Raw genomic sequence first — 18,033 nt, 5'->3', positions numbered from 1 at the left:
TGTTCACATAGTTGACAAGGATGCATGCCCATGAGGACCACTGATTAGGGTAGGGAGTACCATGAACTGGAGGAAGATGGGTGGGACAAATGATTCCAGTCTTCCTTTTCCTCATGTAATGGAGGAGGGGACAAGAGAAGGAGAGTAGGGCAGTACTAGCTGCCAAGCTACATTAGCACCTGGGGATGGGAGATGTCCACTTGATGCCAACCTTGAAACATCAATGTGGAGAAGAAATTTCTACAAGTATTGCTTGAATGATTTTGATAGTTTTGAAACATTGTTGGTTTCATTGCTTCAAGGTTGAGAAAATCCTTCCAAGGCCAATTGGCTGACAAAGTTCACACTAGTGCAATCACTCACCCCAACCCTTGCTGCCAAAGCTTGACCAGAAGAGTTATCCATCTGTTCCACTCTCCATCCTTGAACATGCCACTTGACGTCCTCTGCAAGCCTAAAAGAAATAGCTGTCATGTGCATTTAGACATGCTATCCACTGCACATGCATCAGCAATTTATGAGACCCAGTCCTAACACATGCATTCCCAGGACAGACCACAGAATCTATGATATTTCCATGTAGCCAGTTTTGACTTCAGTGATCCAGTTGGGAGATCCTCCAAGCAGCCTCACCTGAGGTGATCTCAGACCTGACTCCTCTGTGTGCCAGTCAGTGAGGGTCTTGTCAATCCACCAACTGCATCAGAGTACACATACACGGGTGATTGCAATTGCCTAGCCAATTCTGTCCCCAGCTCCATGTCCTATGCAAACCAAAAGACTGCACCTACATGTTTATAACAGCTCAGTTCATAATAGCAAAAATCTGGAATCAACCCAATTGTCCACAACTGATGACAACTAAATAAAGAAAATATGGTGTATATATTCATGCAAATATTGCTCAGCAACATAAGAGTGAAATTCTGCCTCTCACAGCATGCATGAATATTCAATCAGATATGCATGGACTAGAATGACTTGGAATGTCAATGGAACAAATAATCTGGAAATTCGCCTGGATTACTCAAAAAATACATATAGTGGAAAAGATGGATTAATGAATTGGTCTAGATCAAAAGACTGTGAAGGGCCCAGCAGTGTGGCCTAGTGGCTAAAGTCCTCGCATTGAACGCCCCAGGATCCCATATGGGTGCTGGTTCTAATCCCAGCAACCCCACTTCCCATCCAGCTCCCTGCCTTGTGACCTGGGAAAGCAGTTGAGGACAGCCCAAGGCCTTGAGACCCTGCACCCGCGTGGGAGACCTGGAAGAGGTTCCAGGTTCCCGGCTTCAGATCGGCGCAGTGCCGGCTGTTGTGGTCACTTGGGGAGTGAATCATCGGATGGAAGATCTTCCTCTCTGTCTCTCCTCCTCTCTGTATATCTGACTTTGTAATAAAAATAAAAAATAAATAAATCTTTAAAAAAAGAAAAAGACTGTGAAGATTAGAAATCTAGATGAAGAGACATATGAACTAATTCAATAATTTACGCTGTCTACCTTTCCAGATTAAAGAAAACCAACCTTCTTGTAAGTATCTTTGAGGCAAACAGGAAATTTGAAAGAATATGTATTCATATACTGAATGCAGATAGTCATAAATGATGAAAAGTAGGTAGATAATGATGACACATAGATGATACATACAAACATGGACATAGATATAGACTTTTATATAAGTATATATAGATTGAAGGCATCAGAAAAGGAATTGAAGAACCAAGGCAACAAAAGAAAAATCACCCATATCATATTCCTGCATGGGATTTACAGCAATTGTTGATAGACTCCATAGTCAAAAAAAATTAGTCACAGAGAAACCGTTCAAAGAAAGAAATAGCAGAGCTTCTGGCAACTTCAGTGGTGAAGGAATCTAAACTCAAAGATTCAGGTTGTGGAGGCAACAAGAATATGAGAAAGAAAATATTTTAGTCTAATATTTGAGTCTATTAGGTCTTCTAACATGTAAAATGATGCATCTGTCTGTTTACTTAGACTCTCTTCTATTTCTCCCAGCAATATTATGTAATTTTCAATGCACAATTTTAGTGAGGAAGTCATAGTATCCTTGTTCACAGATTACATGTTTCTATATTTAGGGGAGAACAAAAGATCCCACCAAAAGACTATTAGAACTTGTAAGTGACTTTTTTTGGCCTTTTATTCCACTTTATTACTTTCATATTCCCACCAAAATAATGACTCTTTTAATGTAAATTAAAAGCCATTAATGTTTCCTAATCATGTGTCCTCAAAGGAATGGGTGTGTCAAAAACTAAGGGACAGGTGGGGTGAAGAATCAATGAATCGTGTTGACTAGGCTCTTGAAATTGAGGGTGGATTAAAGCTTCTCTCAATAGGCCTTTGGAAGGATCTGGAAGCTACAGAGCCTGGGCACAAAGTGGTTGACATATAAATTAGGCTGGTACTTGAGATACACCAAGAAGAGCATATAAGGGAAACCATAGCCAAAATAAGCATTATTCTGTGAAGGTGCTTCAATGACTTGAGTGTGCAGTAGAGCTGCGGGCAGTAGAGCTTCCTCATTGCCTCACTGTGGGTATCCGTTAGGCAATTAGGAAGCATGGGCTTAATCTCACAAGTATGCATGGGGACAGTACCAACATCTGAATGATGCCATGGTTGGTGAGGATGTAGCAGGCATGGACTGATCCTGAGAGCATCTCAGCTGCATGCTCAATCACGTCTCTGGCTGGGGGTTTGTCAGGTTGCAGATCCACAATCAGTTCTAGAGCTTGTTGATAGTGAGGCACCTGTTCATTGAACTCAGCAAGATTAAATTTGTTCTGGGTGTTGCAAGATGTAAAATCAATTACAAAACATTAAAGAAAATAAAAACACCAAAAATATCTCGAGATTCCTTTTTCATGACTTAGGAAAAATAAATGTTATCACTTGGCTGGGAGCCTACCTGGCAAAACTAGATCACAGTACCCACCAGTGAGAGTTGAAACAGGGGACAGGTAATGTTAGGCTGGGCCATGACAAGAGGTAGACAATGTCAACCTGAGCCAAAGACCCACTGGTGTGGGTGAGATCTGTCACTGGGAGGGGTCGGGGGAGGAAGACTTGATAGAGGAAGTTGACAGAGGAGTTAGGGTTAGGGTTAATGAGTACAAGAACCAAGGCAAGGAGCAGCCAGACCAGGCCAGATTACAATACCCACTAGCACACATGTGGGTCAGGTCTAGGAGCAGACCAGGCTGGGCCAGTTCATAACATCCACTGGCAGATCTGAGAACCAGGACAGGATGCAGGAGGGCCTTGGTCAGGCTGTAACACCAGCCGGTTAGTTCACACTAGGGCCAGCAGGAACTGAAACTGAAGCCATGCTGGACCAAGCCATGTATGCCATACACTGATAAATGCCAAGGTGAGGGGAGCCATATCAGTCTTGGAGATGGGTGCTGGGTCCATGAGCCCCATGGATGGAGGATCCAGCAGTACCCATGCCACCCAATCTGGGTCCTTGAGCCCACCTGCATGGTGAGTGTAATGTTCATGAGCCCCTAGGGGCAGGAGTCTTATGGGACCTGGGTCCTTGGAGCAGCTTGCGTGCTGGGTGCCAGATTTGTGAGCCCTGGGGCAGAGGTCCAGCTGGGCCCAAATTGCCTGACCTGGATCCTTCGACCCACCTGTGCAGTGGTTGCCAGGTTGATGAGCCCCTGGGGGCATTGGGTATGACAGGGTCCAGGTCACCTGGCCCAGGGCCTTATTCCAAGATCAGTGAAATTGACAGCATTTCAGAACTATCCTATCCACCTGGGCAGAACCATAAAAGTGTACACTACATCAGAACCCTGCCTTGATATCAGGTGGCTATTCCCAGGTAGAGGGGCAGTCAGGAGGATTGGTATAGCTGCGCCACTTCTCTCTCCCCCTTCTTCCAGAAACAGGAAGAAATAGAAAATTTGGAAACAATGTTCGCACTCACTTTTCCATAACCCTCAGACCTTCCCACCCTGATCAACTATGTGAACATCATCAAAAATTAAAAAATCAGTGACATTCTTCACAATTCTAAAAAAAAAACTTGAAATTCATATGGAAATGCAAAAGACTCTGAATATCCAAACCAATCTTGAACAATAAAAACAAAATTGTAGGAACATAATAACAGATTTCAAAACATAATACGGGGCTCTTGCACATACTATACATCCCTGTATGACATTGGCACAAAAAGAAATATAGACAAATAGAATAAAATGTAAAACCTAGGAATAAATCCACACATCCGCAACCAAAATATCTTTGACACATTACAAAAATACTCTGTAGAGAAAATATAGTATTTGCAATAAATGATGAGCCATTTGATTTCCACACAAAGAATTTGAAAAAGGTCACCTACATTGAACTGCACAAAAATCAATTCAAAATAGATAAAGGAGATAACTTAAGCTAAAAATATGAAATTACTGGAAAAAAAAAAAACAAGAGATAAGCTCCATAAGACATGGGCATAGGAAGCTTTTTTGCCTAAGACCAGACAATAAAACCAAAATTAGGCAAAGGGGCTTATATCAAACTTAAAAGTTCTGCACAGCAAGGGAAGCAACACAGTAAGGGTCTAACAAGCAGGACAGGAATATAAGATTTTCAAACTGTGCATCTCATAAATTATTGATATAATTCTACCAATTGTTTCAGGAACTTACCCCAGTCCTCCACAACGTATTCCAGACAATAAAAACTGAGGCAATCCTCCCAAACTCTGTCTATGAAGCCAATATCACCTTAATGCCAAAGCCAGATAGAAACACAACAGAAAAAGAGAACTACAGCTTGATATCCTTGATGAACATAGATGCAAAGATCCTTAACAAAATACTGGCCAACAGTATCCAACAGCAAATCAGGCATGTCATTCACCTAAAACAAGTGGAATCCATCCCTGGTATGAGGGGGTGGTTTAGCATTCGCAAATAAATAAACAACCACATCAACAAATTGAAAAATAAAAGCCACATGATCACTTCAATCGATACAGAGAAAGCATTTGATAAAATCCAACACCACTTCATGCTAAAAATCTGGAGCAAGATAGGCATAGAAGAAACATTCTATAACACAATCAAAACAATATACAAAAAAACCAACACCAGCATCATACTCAATGGAGAAAGAAAGCTTTTCTTTTTTTTTTTTTTTTTTTTTTTTAAGATTTTTTTTTATTATTATTGGAAAGCCGGATATACAGAGAGGAGGAGAGACAGAGAGGAAGATCTTCCATCCGATGTTTCACTCCCCAAGTGAGCCGCAACGGACCGGTACGCGCCAATCTGATGCCGGGACCAGGAACCTCTTCCGGGTCTCCCACGCGGGTGCAGGGTCCCAAAGCTTTGGGCCGTCCTCGACTGCTTTCCCAGGCCACAAGCAGGGAGCTGGATGGGAAGTGGAGCTGCCGGGATTAGAACCGGCGCCCATATGGGATCCCGGGGCTTTCAAGGCGAGGACTTTAGCCGCTAGGCCACGCCGCCGGGCCCGAAAGAAAGCTTTTCCACTAAGATCTGAAATGGCAAATATGTCCATTTTCACCACTGCTATTCAATATAGTATTGGAAGTTCTTGCTAGTGCTATTAGGCAGAAAAAAAAACAAATTAAATGAATTCAAATTGGAAAGGAGGAATTAAAATTATCCCTGTTTGCAGATGATATGATTCTCTAATAGGAGAACCAAAAGACTCAATAAAGGGATTATTGGAACTCATAAGAGACTTTGGCAGAGCAGCAGAATACGAAAATAATGAGCACATGTTGATGGCACTAGTAAACACAAACAACGTTATGGCTGAGAAATTGTAAGTACAATATCCTCTAAAATAGTGGAGAGGAACCTTAAATAACTTGGAATTAATCTAATCAAATATGTGGAAGTCCTCTATTGTTGGAAGGACATTGTGAATCTTTGTCAATGTAGAGCCACAGCTAGCCACAGTGTAGGTCCCACGAGCAGTTAATACAGGAATAAATAGACAGGAAACTCCCCAGTCTGCAGGTAGAATAATAGAAAAAAACTGCTAGACAACAAGTTGTGTATTGGGGGATTGCCTCTTGCTGTTGAAATGTAAATGGCTCAACCCACCACACCCATGCCTATGTGACAACCTTCTTTTTTTTTAATTTATTCATTAGTTACATTGTATTATGTGACACAGTTTCATAGGTACTGGGATTTGATGCTGGACTCCATGTCTGGTATATGCTTGCAATGAGGGAATCTCAACTGAACCTGAACTGTGGTTACGCAACAAGGAGGAGGAAGCCACCATGGGGAGAGGGTTTGGGGAGGGGTGGGGAAAATCCCAGTGACAACCTTCTTTTAAAAGTCTGATGCTGTGTGGCTTTTCATTGGAACGGATGATATTCTGCTTTCAAACCAGAGATGGTCTTCCCAAGAAACTGTTGAATTTATCTGGACAATAAGATGCTGGACTCTATGCATGGTACATGCTTGCAATGAAAGATTCATGACTGGATTTGATCTGAAACACTGCAACAAGGTGGAGGATTCCACCATGGGGTGAGGGCATGGGGGGTAGTTGAGGGAATCCCAGAGCCTATGAAACTGTGTCACAAAATGAAATTTAAAAAAAAAGTCTGATGGTGGCAATAAACTTCGGCTATCTGACCATCATGGTAGTCCACACATATTGTTATCAGACCTCAACACATACTACGAGGCAGTGGTCATAAAAACAGCCTGGTGCTGGCACAGAAACAGAAAAGAAGATCAGTGCAACAGAATAACACCAGAATGGTGCCCACAGAGTATAGTCAACTAATCTTTGACAAGAAAACTGAAAACAAAAAGGAAAAAAACCTGGCCTCTTCAACAAATGCTGTTGGGACGACTATAGAAGCTTGCAGAATTAAGAAACATGACCCCTCCCCCTCCATCTATCACCTTATACAAAACTCAGCTCTAAGTGAATCAAGGACCTAAATCTTCACCCAGAAACCATGAAACTATTAAAGGAAATACAGAAGGCACACTCCAAGATTTATGAAAGAGAAAAGAGCTCTTGAAAAAGTCACCCAAAGCACAGACAGTCAAAATCAAAATAAATAAATAGGACTACATAAAACTCAAAAGTTTCTGTACAGCAAAGGAAATGATCAACAAAGAAGCAGCCAACAGAATGGGAGAAAATCTTTGCACGCTACACCAGTAATAGGGGACTAATATCCAGGATTTACTAAAAGCTTCTGAAACTCAGTGACAGCCCTATGAAGAAATGGGTGAAGGGAATGAACAGCCTTTTTCAAAAGAACAAATTCAAATGTCTAGTAGACATATAAGAAAAAAGCTCAGGTTCCCTAACTATCAGGGAAATACTAAGGGAAACCACACTGAGGTTCCACCCAACTCCAGTGAGATTGGCCTACATTCAAAACTCTATTAACACCTGCTGGCCTGGATGTGGGATGGAAGGTACCCTCCTTTACTGTTGGTGGAAGTGTGGGTAGTACAACCTCTATGGAAGTCAATGTGGAGAATGCTAAGACAACTAAAACTTGACCCAGCTTCAGGGAATGTATCCAAAGGAAATGAAATATGCATATGAGAAATAGATCTGTAATCCTTTATTTACAGCAGCACAATCTACAATAGCAAAGTCATGGAAACAACCCAGATACTGCTCAAAAGAGGAGTGAATAAAAAAACATAGTACATCTACTCCATAGAATAATACCCAACTATTAAAAAAAATTAAATCCTACAATTTGAAACAAAATGGTCCCAATTAGAGACCATTATGCTCAGTGAAATAAGTTTAAAAGGACAAACATCATATGCTTTCTCTGATACAAGACAAACTTCTTTCAAACTATGAGGTCAATAGCCCTTCAATACTGTTTTTGCTATGGGTTTTTTTTTATATTCTTGCTTTTATTTTCATTTTTTCAAAATAGTTTTCTTCTATTATAAAATTCTTCACTGACTCACCAGTCATATGGTGGCTTTGTTTTCTTCAAGAATGGTTTTTATTTCCTTCACATTGGTCATTCAACAAGTAAATTTTAAGGGAAAAATTTGCTAGGAAGGATTATGATAGAAGGGAAATCAGAAATATCAAGTGAAACAGTCTAACAGAGTGTTGGAATTCACATGAGAAATATAAAGTTGTAAAAATTAAAGAAATTTGAATTGCAACAGTCAAGATCATAGCCACTTTCAAGAAGAGAAGTGATTGCAACTGGGAAAAAAATAGAGGATTTTGGATATGGCCACCTAGATTCTACATCTGTGGTTGGGTGATAATAACAGGGTTGTCCACTTTTTTAAAATGGGTCAAACTTTAAATTTGTCTTGTGCTGCTTTTTCTATTGTTTTACTTTACAACTTAAGTATAACGGATGATAGATGATGATGATAATTTATGATAATAATTGATAGATACTCAAAGTTTGTTGAGCAAGTGACAATATTAAGCCTTCAATGTGTGACCACCCTTGTATGGAAGCCAACATTTAGTTACCATCGGTAGAAGCTCATCAGTGCACTTATATTTTTAAACACTGGGGAAAAATGAGTGGAAATTTTTACTCATCTATCCAAAAGCATGAGGCAACTGTGTCTTTAGGGAGTCAGAACCACTCAGAAAGTTTTTGTCTGTTGCACTATACTCTCGTGTGTAAAGTGTTACAGAATGTGGCATAGCAAAGACAGTTAATTAACAGTACTAATTGTGCTTGGGTAGTGACCAAGTGGAACTTCAGAGACCTAGGTCTGGCAGCCAGAAATCAGTCAGTTTTGGGAATTAACTTCTAGAATCATGTTGGTTTTCCCAAGACAACTAATGAGAAAGAAGTTAATAGGTCACTTAGGGGGTGACATCTTTTCAGTAAATTGCCATCTCTTTCTCCAGCTTAGATTTGTACTTTGGCCAGGAAGCCAGAAAAAAAAGCTCTTAAATAATATTTAAAAATTATAATGTAACAAAAATGACAGAAAGAAAAAACTGGGAACAATTTTATGCTTTTAAAACTAGTTCTACATTAGGACATCTGTGTTAAAAGGGCACTTTAACAAAATGAAGCTGCCAAAACAATCTATTGCTTTGTCTATTACTTTCAAACTTTTTCATGGTAAGTAGGGGAGAAAATAAAGAGTTGGGAAAAAATGTAGCCACAAAAAAAACTGCTTGTATGTGAAAGTCTTAATTAGCAAAAGCATGAAGCATAAATGTTAACGACTATACTAACACAGATCTTGCAGCATTCATTTGAGTCTGCACAGAAGCATCCGATGGTCAATATTCCTTCAAAATTTTAAATGAAAGTGTCAGATCTTGGGAAACTGAAAATAGTCCAAGATAATAAGTGAAAGTTAGGAGTAAATTAATGCATAGTATTGAAACATAACCAAAGAAAGGGAGAGATCTTTATAGCTTTATAATCATTTAAGCCCATAGTTTAAAAATAAGTATGGTAGCCAATGTTTTTGGAGTAATTCTTCTATGACAGACATTTTATTTTTCATTTAACCTTTATTCTAACCCTAAAACTAGAGTATTTGAATACTGGAAATCTGATTTATCTTGCATGTCTATCCAGTTTTATTCATGTTTATTCCCTATACATTTTCTAACATGTCTGTATATAAAGATAGACCCAGTAGGACACAAACAGGAAGATAACTGGACATAGAAAGTATATAAAGTAGATTTATAGAGTCTGATGTTACTTTAGGGTCAAAACTATAATTAAATCACTGACATATCATGTTCAAAATAAATACATGAAAGAGGAAACTGGCCATGTCAATCATTAATATTTCTATTGCAATATTGGTATTAGAAGTACAGCCGAAAATCAGTTCTCCTAAAACATGGTTGAATTCAGCACATACTCACTGAGCAGCTGCAGGCAACCAGAAACTGTGCTGGCCATCTGATCGTGGTGATGGACTGTGCCGGGCCTTGTGCTTGCTAGAGCATACAAGAATCTGGTCTGGGAATACCTCAAAGTTTCTTTGGAGATCTCCCCAATCAAACTGCTAGACTCGGAACCCTAGCCAAGAAAAGACAGAGGACAGAGCAAGTCAATCAACCACCTCAGCTATATGTTGGCAGCGAAATACTGGGCAAATGAAGACTCTATGATGGACTGTGTCAATCAGTGGACGACCTCATCGAGTGAAACTGGCAGCAATTCATAACTGGAGAACTATTAAAACCATTTGAACAAGGATCTCAGAGCATGCCCCACATCCGGGACTTGGGGTGGGTGGGAAACTGGGTGGGGCTTCTCCGTCAATATCCCCCTTTACCTCAGATACATGATGGAAACAATATGGACATAATACTATTACCCACTTCCCTATACCCCCTGAACCTTTTTTTTTTTACCGTAATTAACTATGTAAAGATTGTCAACAAAAATACAATTAAAAAAAAAATATATATATATATAACAAACAAAAAAAACAGAAACTGTGCTGGATGCTAAAGACACAACATAAGAAGCCTGCTCCTCAAAAGCTTTCTATCTATTGGGAGAGTTACACTTGCCAAGAAAGTATTCTCATGAAATTGAGCAAGTTAAAGAGAGAGAGAGAGAGAGAGAGAGAGAGAGATTCATAAAATAGTACAAGATTAGAGAGAATGGGTTTGGAAAAGGCAATGTTACTTGAGATTAAGCTTGGAATCGCAACTAAGTGAAGAACGTGTGAGTTCTCCCAACAAACAAGACACATGAGCAAATGGAAGGACCAAGAAATAATGGGATACATGGGATTGCTTTGGCAGCTTTACACTACTGCCAGGAAGTAGAAGAAACCAAAGGTTCAGGTCTTAATTATAAGAAACCTGGGAGTGGCCTAGATGGGAAGAGGCTTTACATCTGTCACTGTACCGGGAGAAGCAAGGTGACTAATGCTGTGCGGCTGACACATCTGATCCAGTGATGCTGACTGCAAAGGAGACCCAGTGCCAAGTTAGATGCTCATTTCCCGTTTTGAATCCTTTATTGCGGAGTCTTTTCATTATCAGCCAAGCATTGTGAACATATGCCTGATGTTGCTAAATGTAGAGGATGCTTAGAAAAGAACCTTTAAATGAACTTGCAAACTTATCATTGAAAATTAACCCAGGGACTGGCATGTTGGCTCAACTGGCCAGCTAATCCTTCATCTCCAAATAACAGGATCCCCTATAAGAAATGGTTCGTGTCCCAGTGCTCAACTTCTCATCCAGCTCCCTGATGATAGCCTAGGAAAGCAGCAGAGGGTGTTCCAAAGCTTTGGGACTCTGCACACATGTGGGACACCTGGAAGAAGTTCCGGGCTTGGGATTGGCGCAGCTCTGGCATCCATTTGGAGAGCGAAATAGCAATTAGAAGTCATTTCTCTCTGCCTCTCCTTCTCTCTGTAAAACTTCGTTTCCAATATAAATAAATCTTTTTAAAAAAAAAAAAAAACAAGAAGCTATCACAAAAAAGCAGACAAAGCAGAGAAATAAAAACTAGAGACCATTATGCTCAGTGAAATAAGTCAATCCTAAAAGAACAAATATCACATGTTCTCTCTGATACAAGGCGACCTTCACACAAAATACATCAATAGATATAAAGGTAAACATGTATGTACGTGCACTCATCTAGAGGAACTCTATAATAAAGACTATCATATTGAGATGTGAAGATACAGTGCAGTATGCATCTCTACTTCCAAATTAAAGATGGATTCCCAATGAAACTGTCAAATATATCTTGACAATAGGATACTGGACTCTGCCTTCTCCATACCTACAATGACAGGATATGCTTACATAGCAGAGCAATGGACGTATGACTGTTTTCTGAAGGATTATACTATTGTAACAAAATAAGGGATATCAGTGGGGCAAGAAGGGGAGGGAAAGTCCCAGAGTTTTTGGAATTGTATCATAAAATGAATGATTAATTAATTTTTAAAAGCAAAAAATAAACTTTATTTACTTAGTACTATTTATTTAAAGAAATACACGTAAGAGAGGTGGAAGTGACAAAATGAAATAAAAATAGAAAACACTATCACAAATGGTCATGAATGCCCAAATTTGCAAAGCAAAGACAAGAGTGTGTAGGTTCACAGTGTTTGAAATGGTTCAGCACAAATGTGTTCCTATGGAGCCTCAGTAACAGGAGAGGAATAAATCACCATTTAGGGAGAATTTCCAGATCACACCATTGATGCCACTCAGGAAGAAGGAAATACCTGAAGTGGATGGTGCCAGTATGCAAGATCCTGGAGAACTGAAGAAGTGATTTTTGAAAACTGTACTTAGTTGTCTAAACAGAGAGCTGATATGGCCAAAGGGAAAGAGACCCTTTAAAATATATTTATCCTACAATAAGACTGTAAACTACCTCTGTCCTGTGAGCACAGGCTGTTGGTTTTGCTGCCGAAGTCTAACAAATGAAGGAGACAGTCGTGACTATGCATGAAATACAACCAGTCCAAAAAAACTTGGTCATTTAAAAAATCTTAAATATAAAATGATAGGAAGACCATAAACTGCTTTAATAAAGATTTTTGCTTCCTTTCTGTGTGTAATGATCAAATCAAGGTGATTAACATTCGGTTTCCTCAAATATCTGCCATTTCTCTGCACTGGAAACCATCAGTTTCTTCCCCATGTACTTACTGATTTATTTATTTTTCTATTTATTTATTGATATTACATAAATTAGAGTTGCCTTGCTAAGAACACTGAACACTGAAATTGATTCATGCCATCTAATTGCATTTAGTGCATTTAGTGCTTCCGCTTTGGTACACTGCTTCATTTATGTCTGCGTATCAGGCACAATGATATTGTAGTAAAAACTATATTATTTAATAGAATATATATATATATGAAATACTTACAAATAAGCATTTAAAATGCAAAACCAGCATACCCAAAGTTAAAAACACTGCAGCCAGAAATTGAAAAACCATGACATAAATGGAGGGCTGTTCTACATTCATGAGGAATAAACATATCATCAGTTAAGAATGATGTCACAGAGAGCGAGGCCATATCCACTGGTACATGCATGAGCAGGAATAAGTGCTGGCTGGTTGGACTCTGCTGCAGAATCAACTGGCAAGTGCCAGGACTGGAGGCAAGTCCTTTAGGCTAGACCACAGTACCACCTAGAAAGTGCAAAATCCAGGACTGGGAGTGGTCCTAGTACAGAAACTACAGGAACCTCTTTATGGGCTGCAGCTCCCACCAGTGAGCATAAGAACTAAGGCTGGGTGCAGGACAGCCTAGGCAGGTAGTAGCAACCACCATATAAGGGTAGGCTGGACAGCTGGGTATGTTGGGCTGACGTAGGCTGCAGCACCCATCGGTATGAGTAATAGAGCTGGACTGGATGTGAGTGGGGCAGACTGGATCAGTCTGTTGCACATACCAGTGTGCTTAGGAAACAGGGCTCAGTAAGGGTTTGGGGGATCACTCTGACTAGTTGCAATTCCCACTGGTGTGCATGTGGTCTGATATGTGCTGGACAGGGTTCAACTGAGCCACAGCATTCGTTGGTTACGTATGACATATGGCTGGGGAAAGAATTGATTGGGCAACTGCCACCACAAGTGTGTGGGTAGGCTGATGGGGGTTGACAGACTGAGCCAGACCCTATGTTGACTGGTACATGCAGGAGTGCATGTGAGATTTCTTGGAAAGCCCCTAGCTGATTCATTGGACTCAAAACTCCAACCACAGAAAAAGTCACAAGATCTCTGATCTGATCATGGAGTACATGTGTTAGAATGAGTCTTTAGGTTGCTAAAGCCTGTGTAGTAGATGGCATGCCCAGATGCACATGGGAGACATGACACCTCATTGTGGCCTACACAGAACATCTAATACCATGGAAGAGGATAGTGGGCAGAATAAATTGGACAACTCTCAAGATCAAGCTTTGACATCGAGTGTCCAGCCAAATCAAGAATTCAAAACTCTAAGGTGGACAAGTCAGCCAATGGACATTAAAATGATTTCCTCAATGTTGGAGCAATGAAATAAACAGCATCTCAGAACTATCAAAACCACTTAAGCAATACCCTCAGAACATGTTCTGCATCAGGGAGCCTAGGATGACATTGAGTACCCGTACCACATTCCCACCTGCTGTTGCAATTGGGCTGTGGGGAGTGGTCCTCTCCCCTTCTGTCCACATTTCACCCAAATACAGGAAGAAAAAATTTGGAAGCAATTGTCTCATTTTCTGTCCCCCATTTCTCTACCTTTGCCAGCTTGACTGGTGATCAGAGTGGGCATGAATCCTTCTCAACCACGTAATCATCAAAAATTAATTTATCTTAAAAATTTAAAAAAGAATGATGTCACTGGTCTAACAACATTTAAATCAATATTTAATATCTCAAAATTTCTGAATCTAAAATATCAAAAGGAAGAAATAAAATTGCATCACTATGCATGAAAAAATTAGCATATACTTTATGACATCATTCTGTAAATCCTTAGCTGTTTGCAAACTCTCTTCATTGCTGCCTTCATCTCCTTGTTCCTGAATGTGTAGATGACTGGATTCAGAAAGGGGGTGAGAACGGCATCAGAGAGAGCAAGATACTTGTCCATCTGTGAATTAGGGTGTGGCCAGGTATAAACAAACAGGATTGGACCAAAGAAAAAAATTACCACAGTCATATGAGCGGAAAGAGTAGAGACGGCCTTGGATGATGCCCCTGAGGAATGTTTCCAAACACTGAAGAGGATGAAGACGTAGGAGATAAGGAGCACAAAGAAAGAGCCCACACAGATGAATCCACTGTTGACAGTCACCATGAACTGCAACCTGTAGGTGTCCGTGCAAGCCAGCCTGAGGAGCCGGGGAAGGTCACAGTAGAAGCTGTCCAATACATTAGGGCCACAGAAGGGTAAGTGAATGAGAAAGGCCAACTGAAACAGGGAGTGAATAATTCCCAGGGCCCAGGCAGTTGCCAGAAACAAAACACACATCCTTGGACTCATGATGCTCAGGTAATGCAGGGGCTTGCAAATGGCCACATATCTGTCAAAGGCCATGGCCATGAGGAGCACCATCTCAACACCACCGATGACGTGGATGAAGAAGATCTGGGTGATGCAGCCCCCAAATGAGATGACTTTGTGCTTTTTGAACAGATCATAAATCATTTTGGGAGAAGTGACAGAACAGGCCCCCAGGTCAATGAAGGACAGGCCTGCCAGCAGGAAGTACATGGGAGAGTGCAGGTGAGGGTCAGTGCTCACAGAGAACACAATGAGGGTGTTTCCGGTCATGCTTGCCAGGTAGAGCACAGAGGAGATGACCAGCAGGAAAAGCTGGAACTCCTGGGACTGGGTGAGTCCCAGAAGCACAATCTCAGACACTGACGAGTGGTTCCATTGACCAGGCCTGGAGTTGCAGTTACAATTCTGATAAAAGGAAAAAGGAAGAAGTTGTGATTATTCAGAATGATGATGATATTAATTATTTACGTTCACAGTGTGAATGAGAACTACCTGGAAAACCAATTTTTCATATGGTGATGTTGGTCATGATGGTTTTCACAATAATGATGACAACAAAAGCACAATTCAAAAGCCTATATTTTGGTTGGAAATACCAATCACATGAAACGTCCCAAAGCCTAGAATTAATAGGAGAACCAGACCTACACAAATTATGCCTCCACTAAAAATTATAATATGCAAGCAAAAATTGATTACCTACAAATATAGAATAAGAAGAATACATAATATACTTAAAACAAAATTAGTAATTTTGGCCGCTGCACTGGCTGGTGGAAGCTGGCTCTGGGGACTGATTCTGTCAAGTCAAATCGGAACCACCCAAAAAATACATAAACCGGGACAGTGAACGACCCAGGAGGGAAACAATGGGTTCCCCCCTCCTGGGTCACTGCTCCCGCGGGAGGCCATGATAACTTGGAGAGGGGCTGGGGTGGCTAGACAGAAAGGAACGCAACAACATCTGTGGGGGCTGGATGGCTGAGCGGCTTAGTCAGAACTAAGCTTTGAAACCCAGGGACAAGTGCAAGAGCTAGATAGGATGTGGGACAGGCTGGACTAGTCTGCTATACACACAGGCGGACCAGGATAGGGGGCGGGAATGGTGGGGGTTATTGTGGGTCTCCCCGACTAGGCTGCAGCCCCCACTGGCTGACGCAAGTGCCGAGTACGTGCTGGGCAGAACCAACCTAGTCTGCAGCACCCACTGGTTCCAGAGCAACTCCAGTTCGAAAACAAACCAGCCCAGGATTTGCACCTACAAGCTGATTGTGGCGATGACCAGCTGGACTCAGAACCCTAGCCAAGAAAAGACAGAGGACAGAACGGGTCAACCAACCATCTCAGACATATTTTGGCAGCGAAAACCGGGCGAATGAAGACTCTATGATGGACAGTGTCAACCAGTGAACTCTACAACGACCTCATCAAAATGGGAGTGGCGAGACTGGTAGTAATTCATATCTAGAGAAACATTAAAACCACTTGAGGTGGATCGCAGCTAAATAGTCTACCCAAGAAGCTGTACATTCTATCTGGACAATGAGCAGCCAGACTATGTGCCTAGCATCTGTTTGCAAGGGAAGAATCTTGATCTAAGTTGAACTGTAAAGCTGCAACGGGGTGGGGGGGGTCCACCGTGGGGGAGGGGTATGGGGAGGGGTGGGGGGGAACCCCAGAGCCTATGAAACTGCCACATAATGCAAAATAATTAATAATAAATAAATAAATAAATAAATAAATAAATAAATAAATAAATAATCTATTTGGGGGGTAGACAAGCATAAGAGCCAAATAACTGAGACACAAAGAAGGTTTCTCTCTGCCAACTGCCCACAATTAACTGCTTGCCCACTCAAGCTGGGACTTGTGTTAGCCTAAGTTGCCAGCCAGGTACTCAATAAAAGTCTCCCTGATGAAAAAAAAAAAATTAGTAATTTTTGTAATATATGTCTGTAATTTCCCATCCTAACATATTTTATTCCTGTTTTGTGTTCATTTTCACACTCTCCTTTCCATAAAATATACAATTAAACAAGTTAAGAGTAAACATGAATTATAATTAACCAATGGATCACCATCCAGTAGTAAGAGTTTTCTGAAACCTTAAATGGAATCGAATTAAACTGAAACAAACTGAGATTAGGATATAGCTTGAAAATAATAAAACTGAGGTAAAAAAATCACAGCCCACGAAAATTACAGATAATATGGGCCTTATCAAAGATGGTAGATGTATTCTTCAGCAGGTTCCATCAGCTTTGCTGCTCTTTCGAGTCTTCCATTTCTTAAAAGTCACTAAAACATATGCATAAACACAAACACAAATTACTTTCTTAACCATTTTAACTCCACACTTCAGTAGTGTTAAATAATTTTTTTTTTTGTAAAACAAGTCTCCAGAACTTTTCATCTCACAGTTTGAAACTTGGTATCAATTAAAAAAAAAAAAATTTAGACAAATCTCCATTACCCTTTCCCCAATCCCTGTAACCACCACTCTACTTTCCATTCCGATGATATTACTCGATAGGTTGTTTATCATCAGAATCACATACTTTTTGTCTCTGCCTTATTTCACCTCATATAGTGTCCTCAATTTCAACTAAGATTTCCCTTGTTGGCAAAGAGGCTCTGATTTCGACTATCATTCTTTGATCTATTAAGATCATCCAGAGCCCTCTACTGGTCATACCACTCAACAAAATTCCCCTAGAGCTATAACCTTGCAAATACTTTTTCTCAAGACCCAAGAAATGCACAATGTTTAGCTCACCCTAGCTTGCACTAAAACATGGGCATACATAACTACAGAGGGTGTAAAATACATCCCTATGTCTGCTGTTTCTCTGAACATTTTAGAGATATTAATGGCCAACACTTGGAAACAACAAAATATTAAGGTTTGCTTCACTGTTGCCACAGTTTCACCCACCCATTCCCATTTTTGTCTAGAAGTATCTCTGTTTAAAGTATTTAGTGTTTTCATTTATTGTAACCTGCTATAATATTC

General features: G+C 40.4%; 1 protein-coding gene and 1 pseudogene across 1 annotated transcript; both read right to left on the bottom strand.

Moving 5' to 3' along the window:
• Positions 1-2,355: 2,355 nt before the first annotated feature.
• Positions 2,356-3,698, bottom strand: LOC131480477 (casein kinase II subunit beta-like; annotated as a pseudogene).
• A 10,767-nt stretch (positions 3,699-14,465) lies between these two features.
• Positions 14,466-17,532, bottom strand: LOC101523517 (olfactory receptor 4F3/4F16/4F29). Its single transcript, XM_004584617.2, has 2 exons — positions 17,494-17,532; positions 14,466-15,425 (listed from the first exon to the last, which is right to left on the bottom strand). Exons 1-2 carry the CDS (start codon positions 17,530-17,532, stop codon positions 14,466-14,468), a joined length of 999 nt encoding a protein of 332 aa, XP_004584674.2.
• Between the last annotated feature and the right edge of the window lie 501 nt (positions 17,533-18,033).

Source organism: Ochotona princeps, chromosome 6 (assembly GCF_030435755.1).
Source record: "Ochotona princeps isolate mOchPri1 chromosome 6, mOchPri1.hap1, whole genome shotgun sequence".
Classification (NCBI taxonomy): Eukaryota; Metazoa; Chordata; class Mammalia; order Lagomorpha; family Ochotonidae; genus Ochotona; species Ochotona princeps.
The sequence above is the reverse complement of the archived record's forward strand: the minus strand, read 5'-3'. Positions and strand labels throughout refer to the sequence as shown.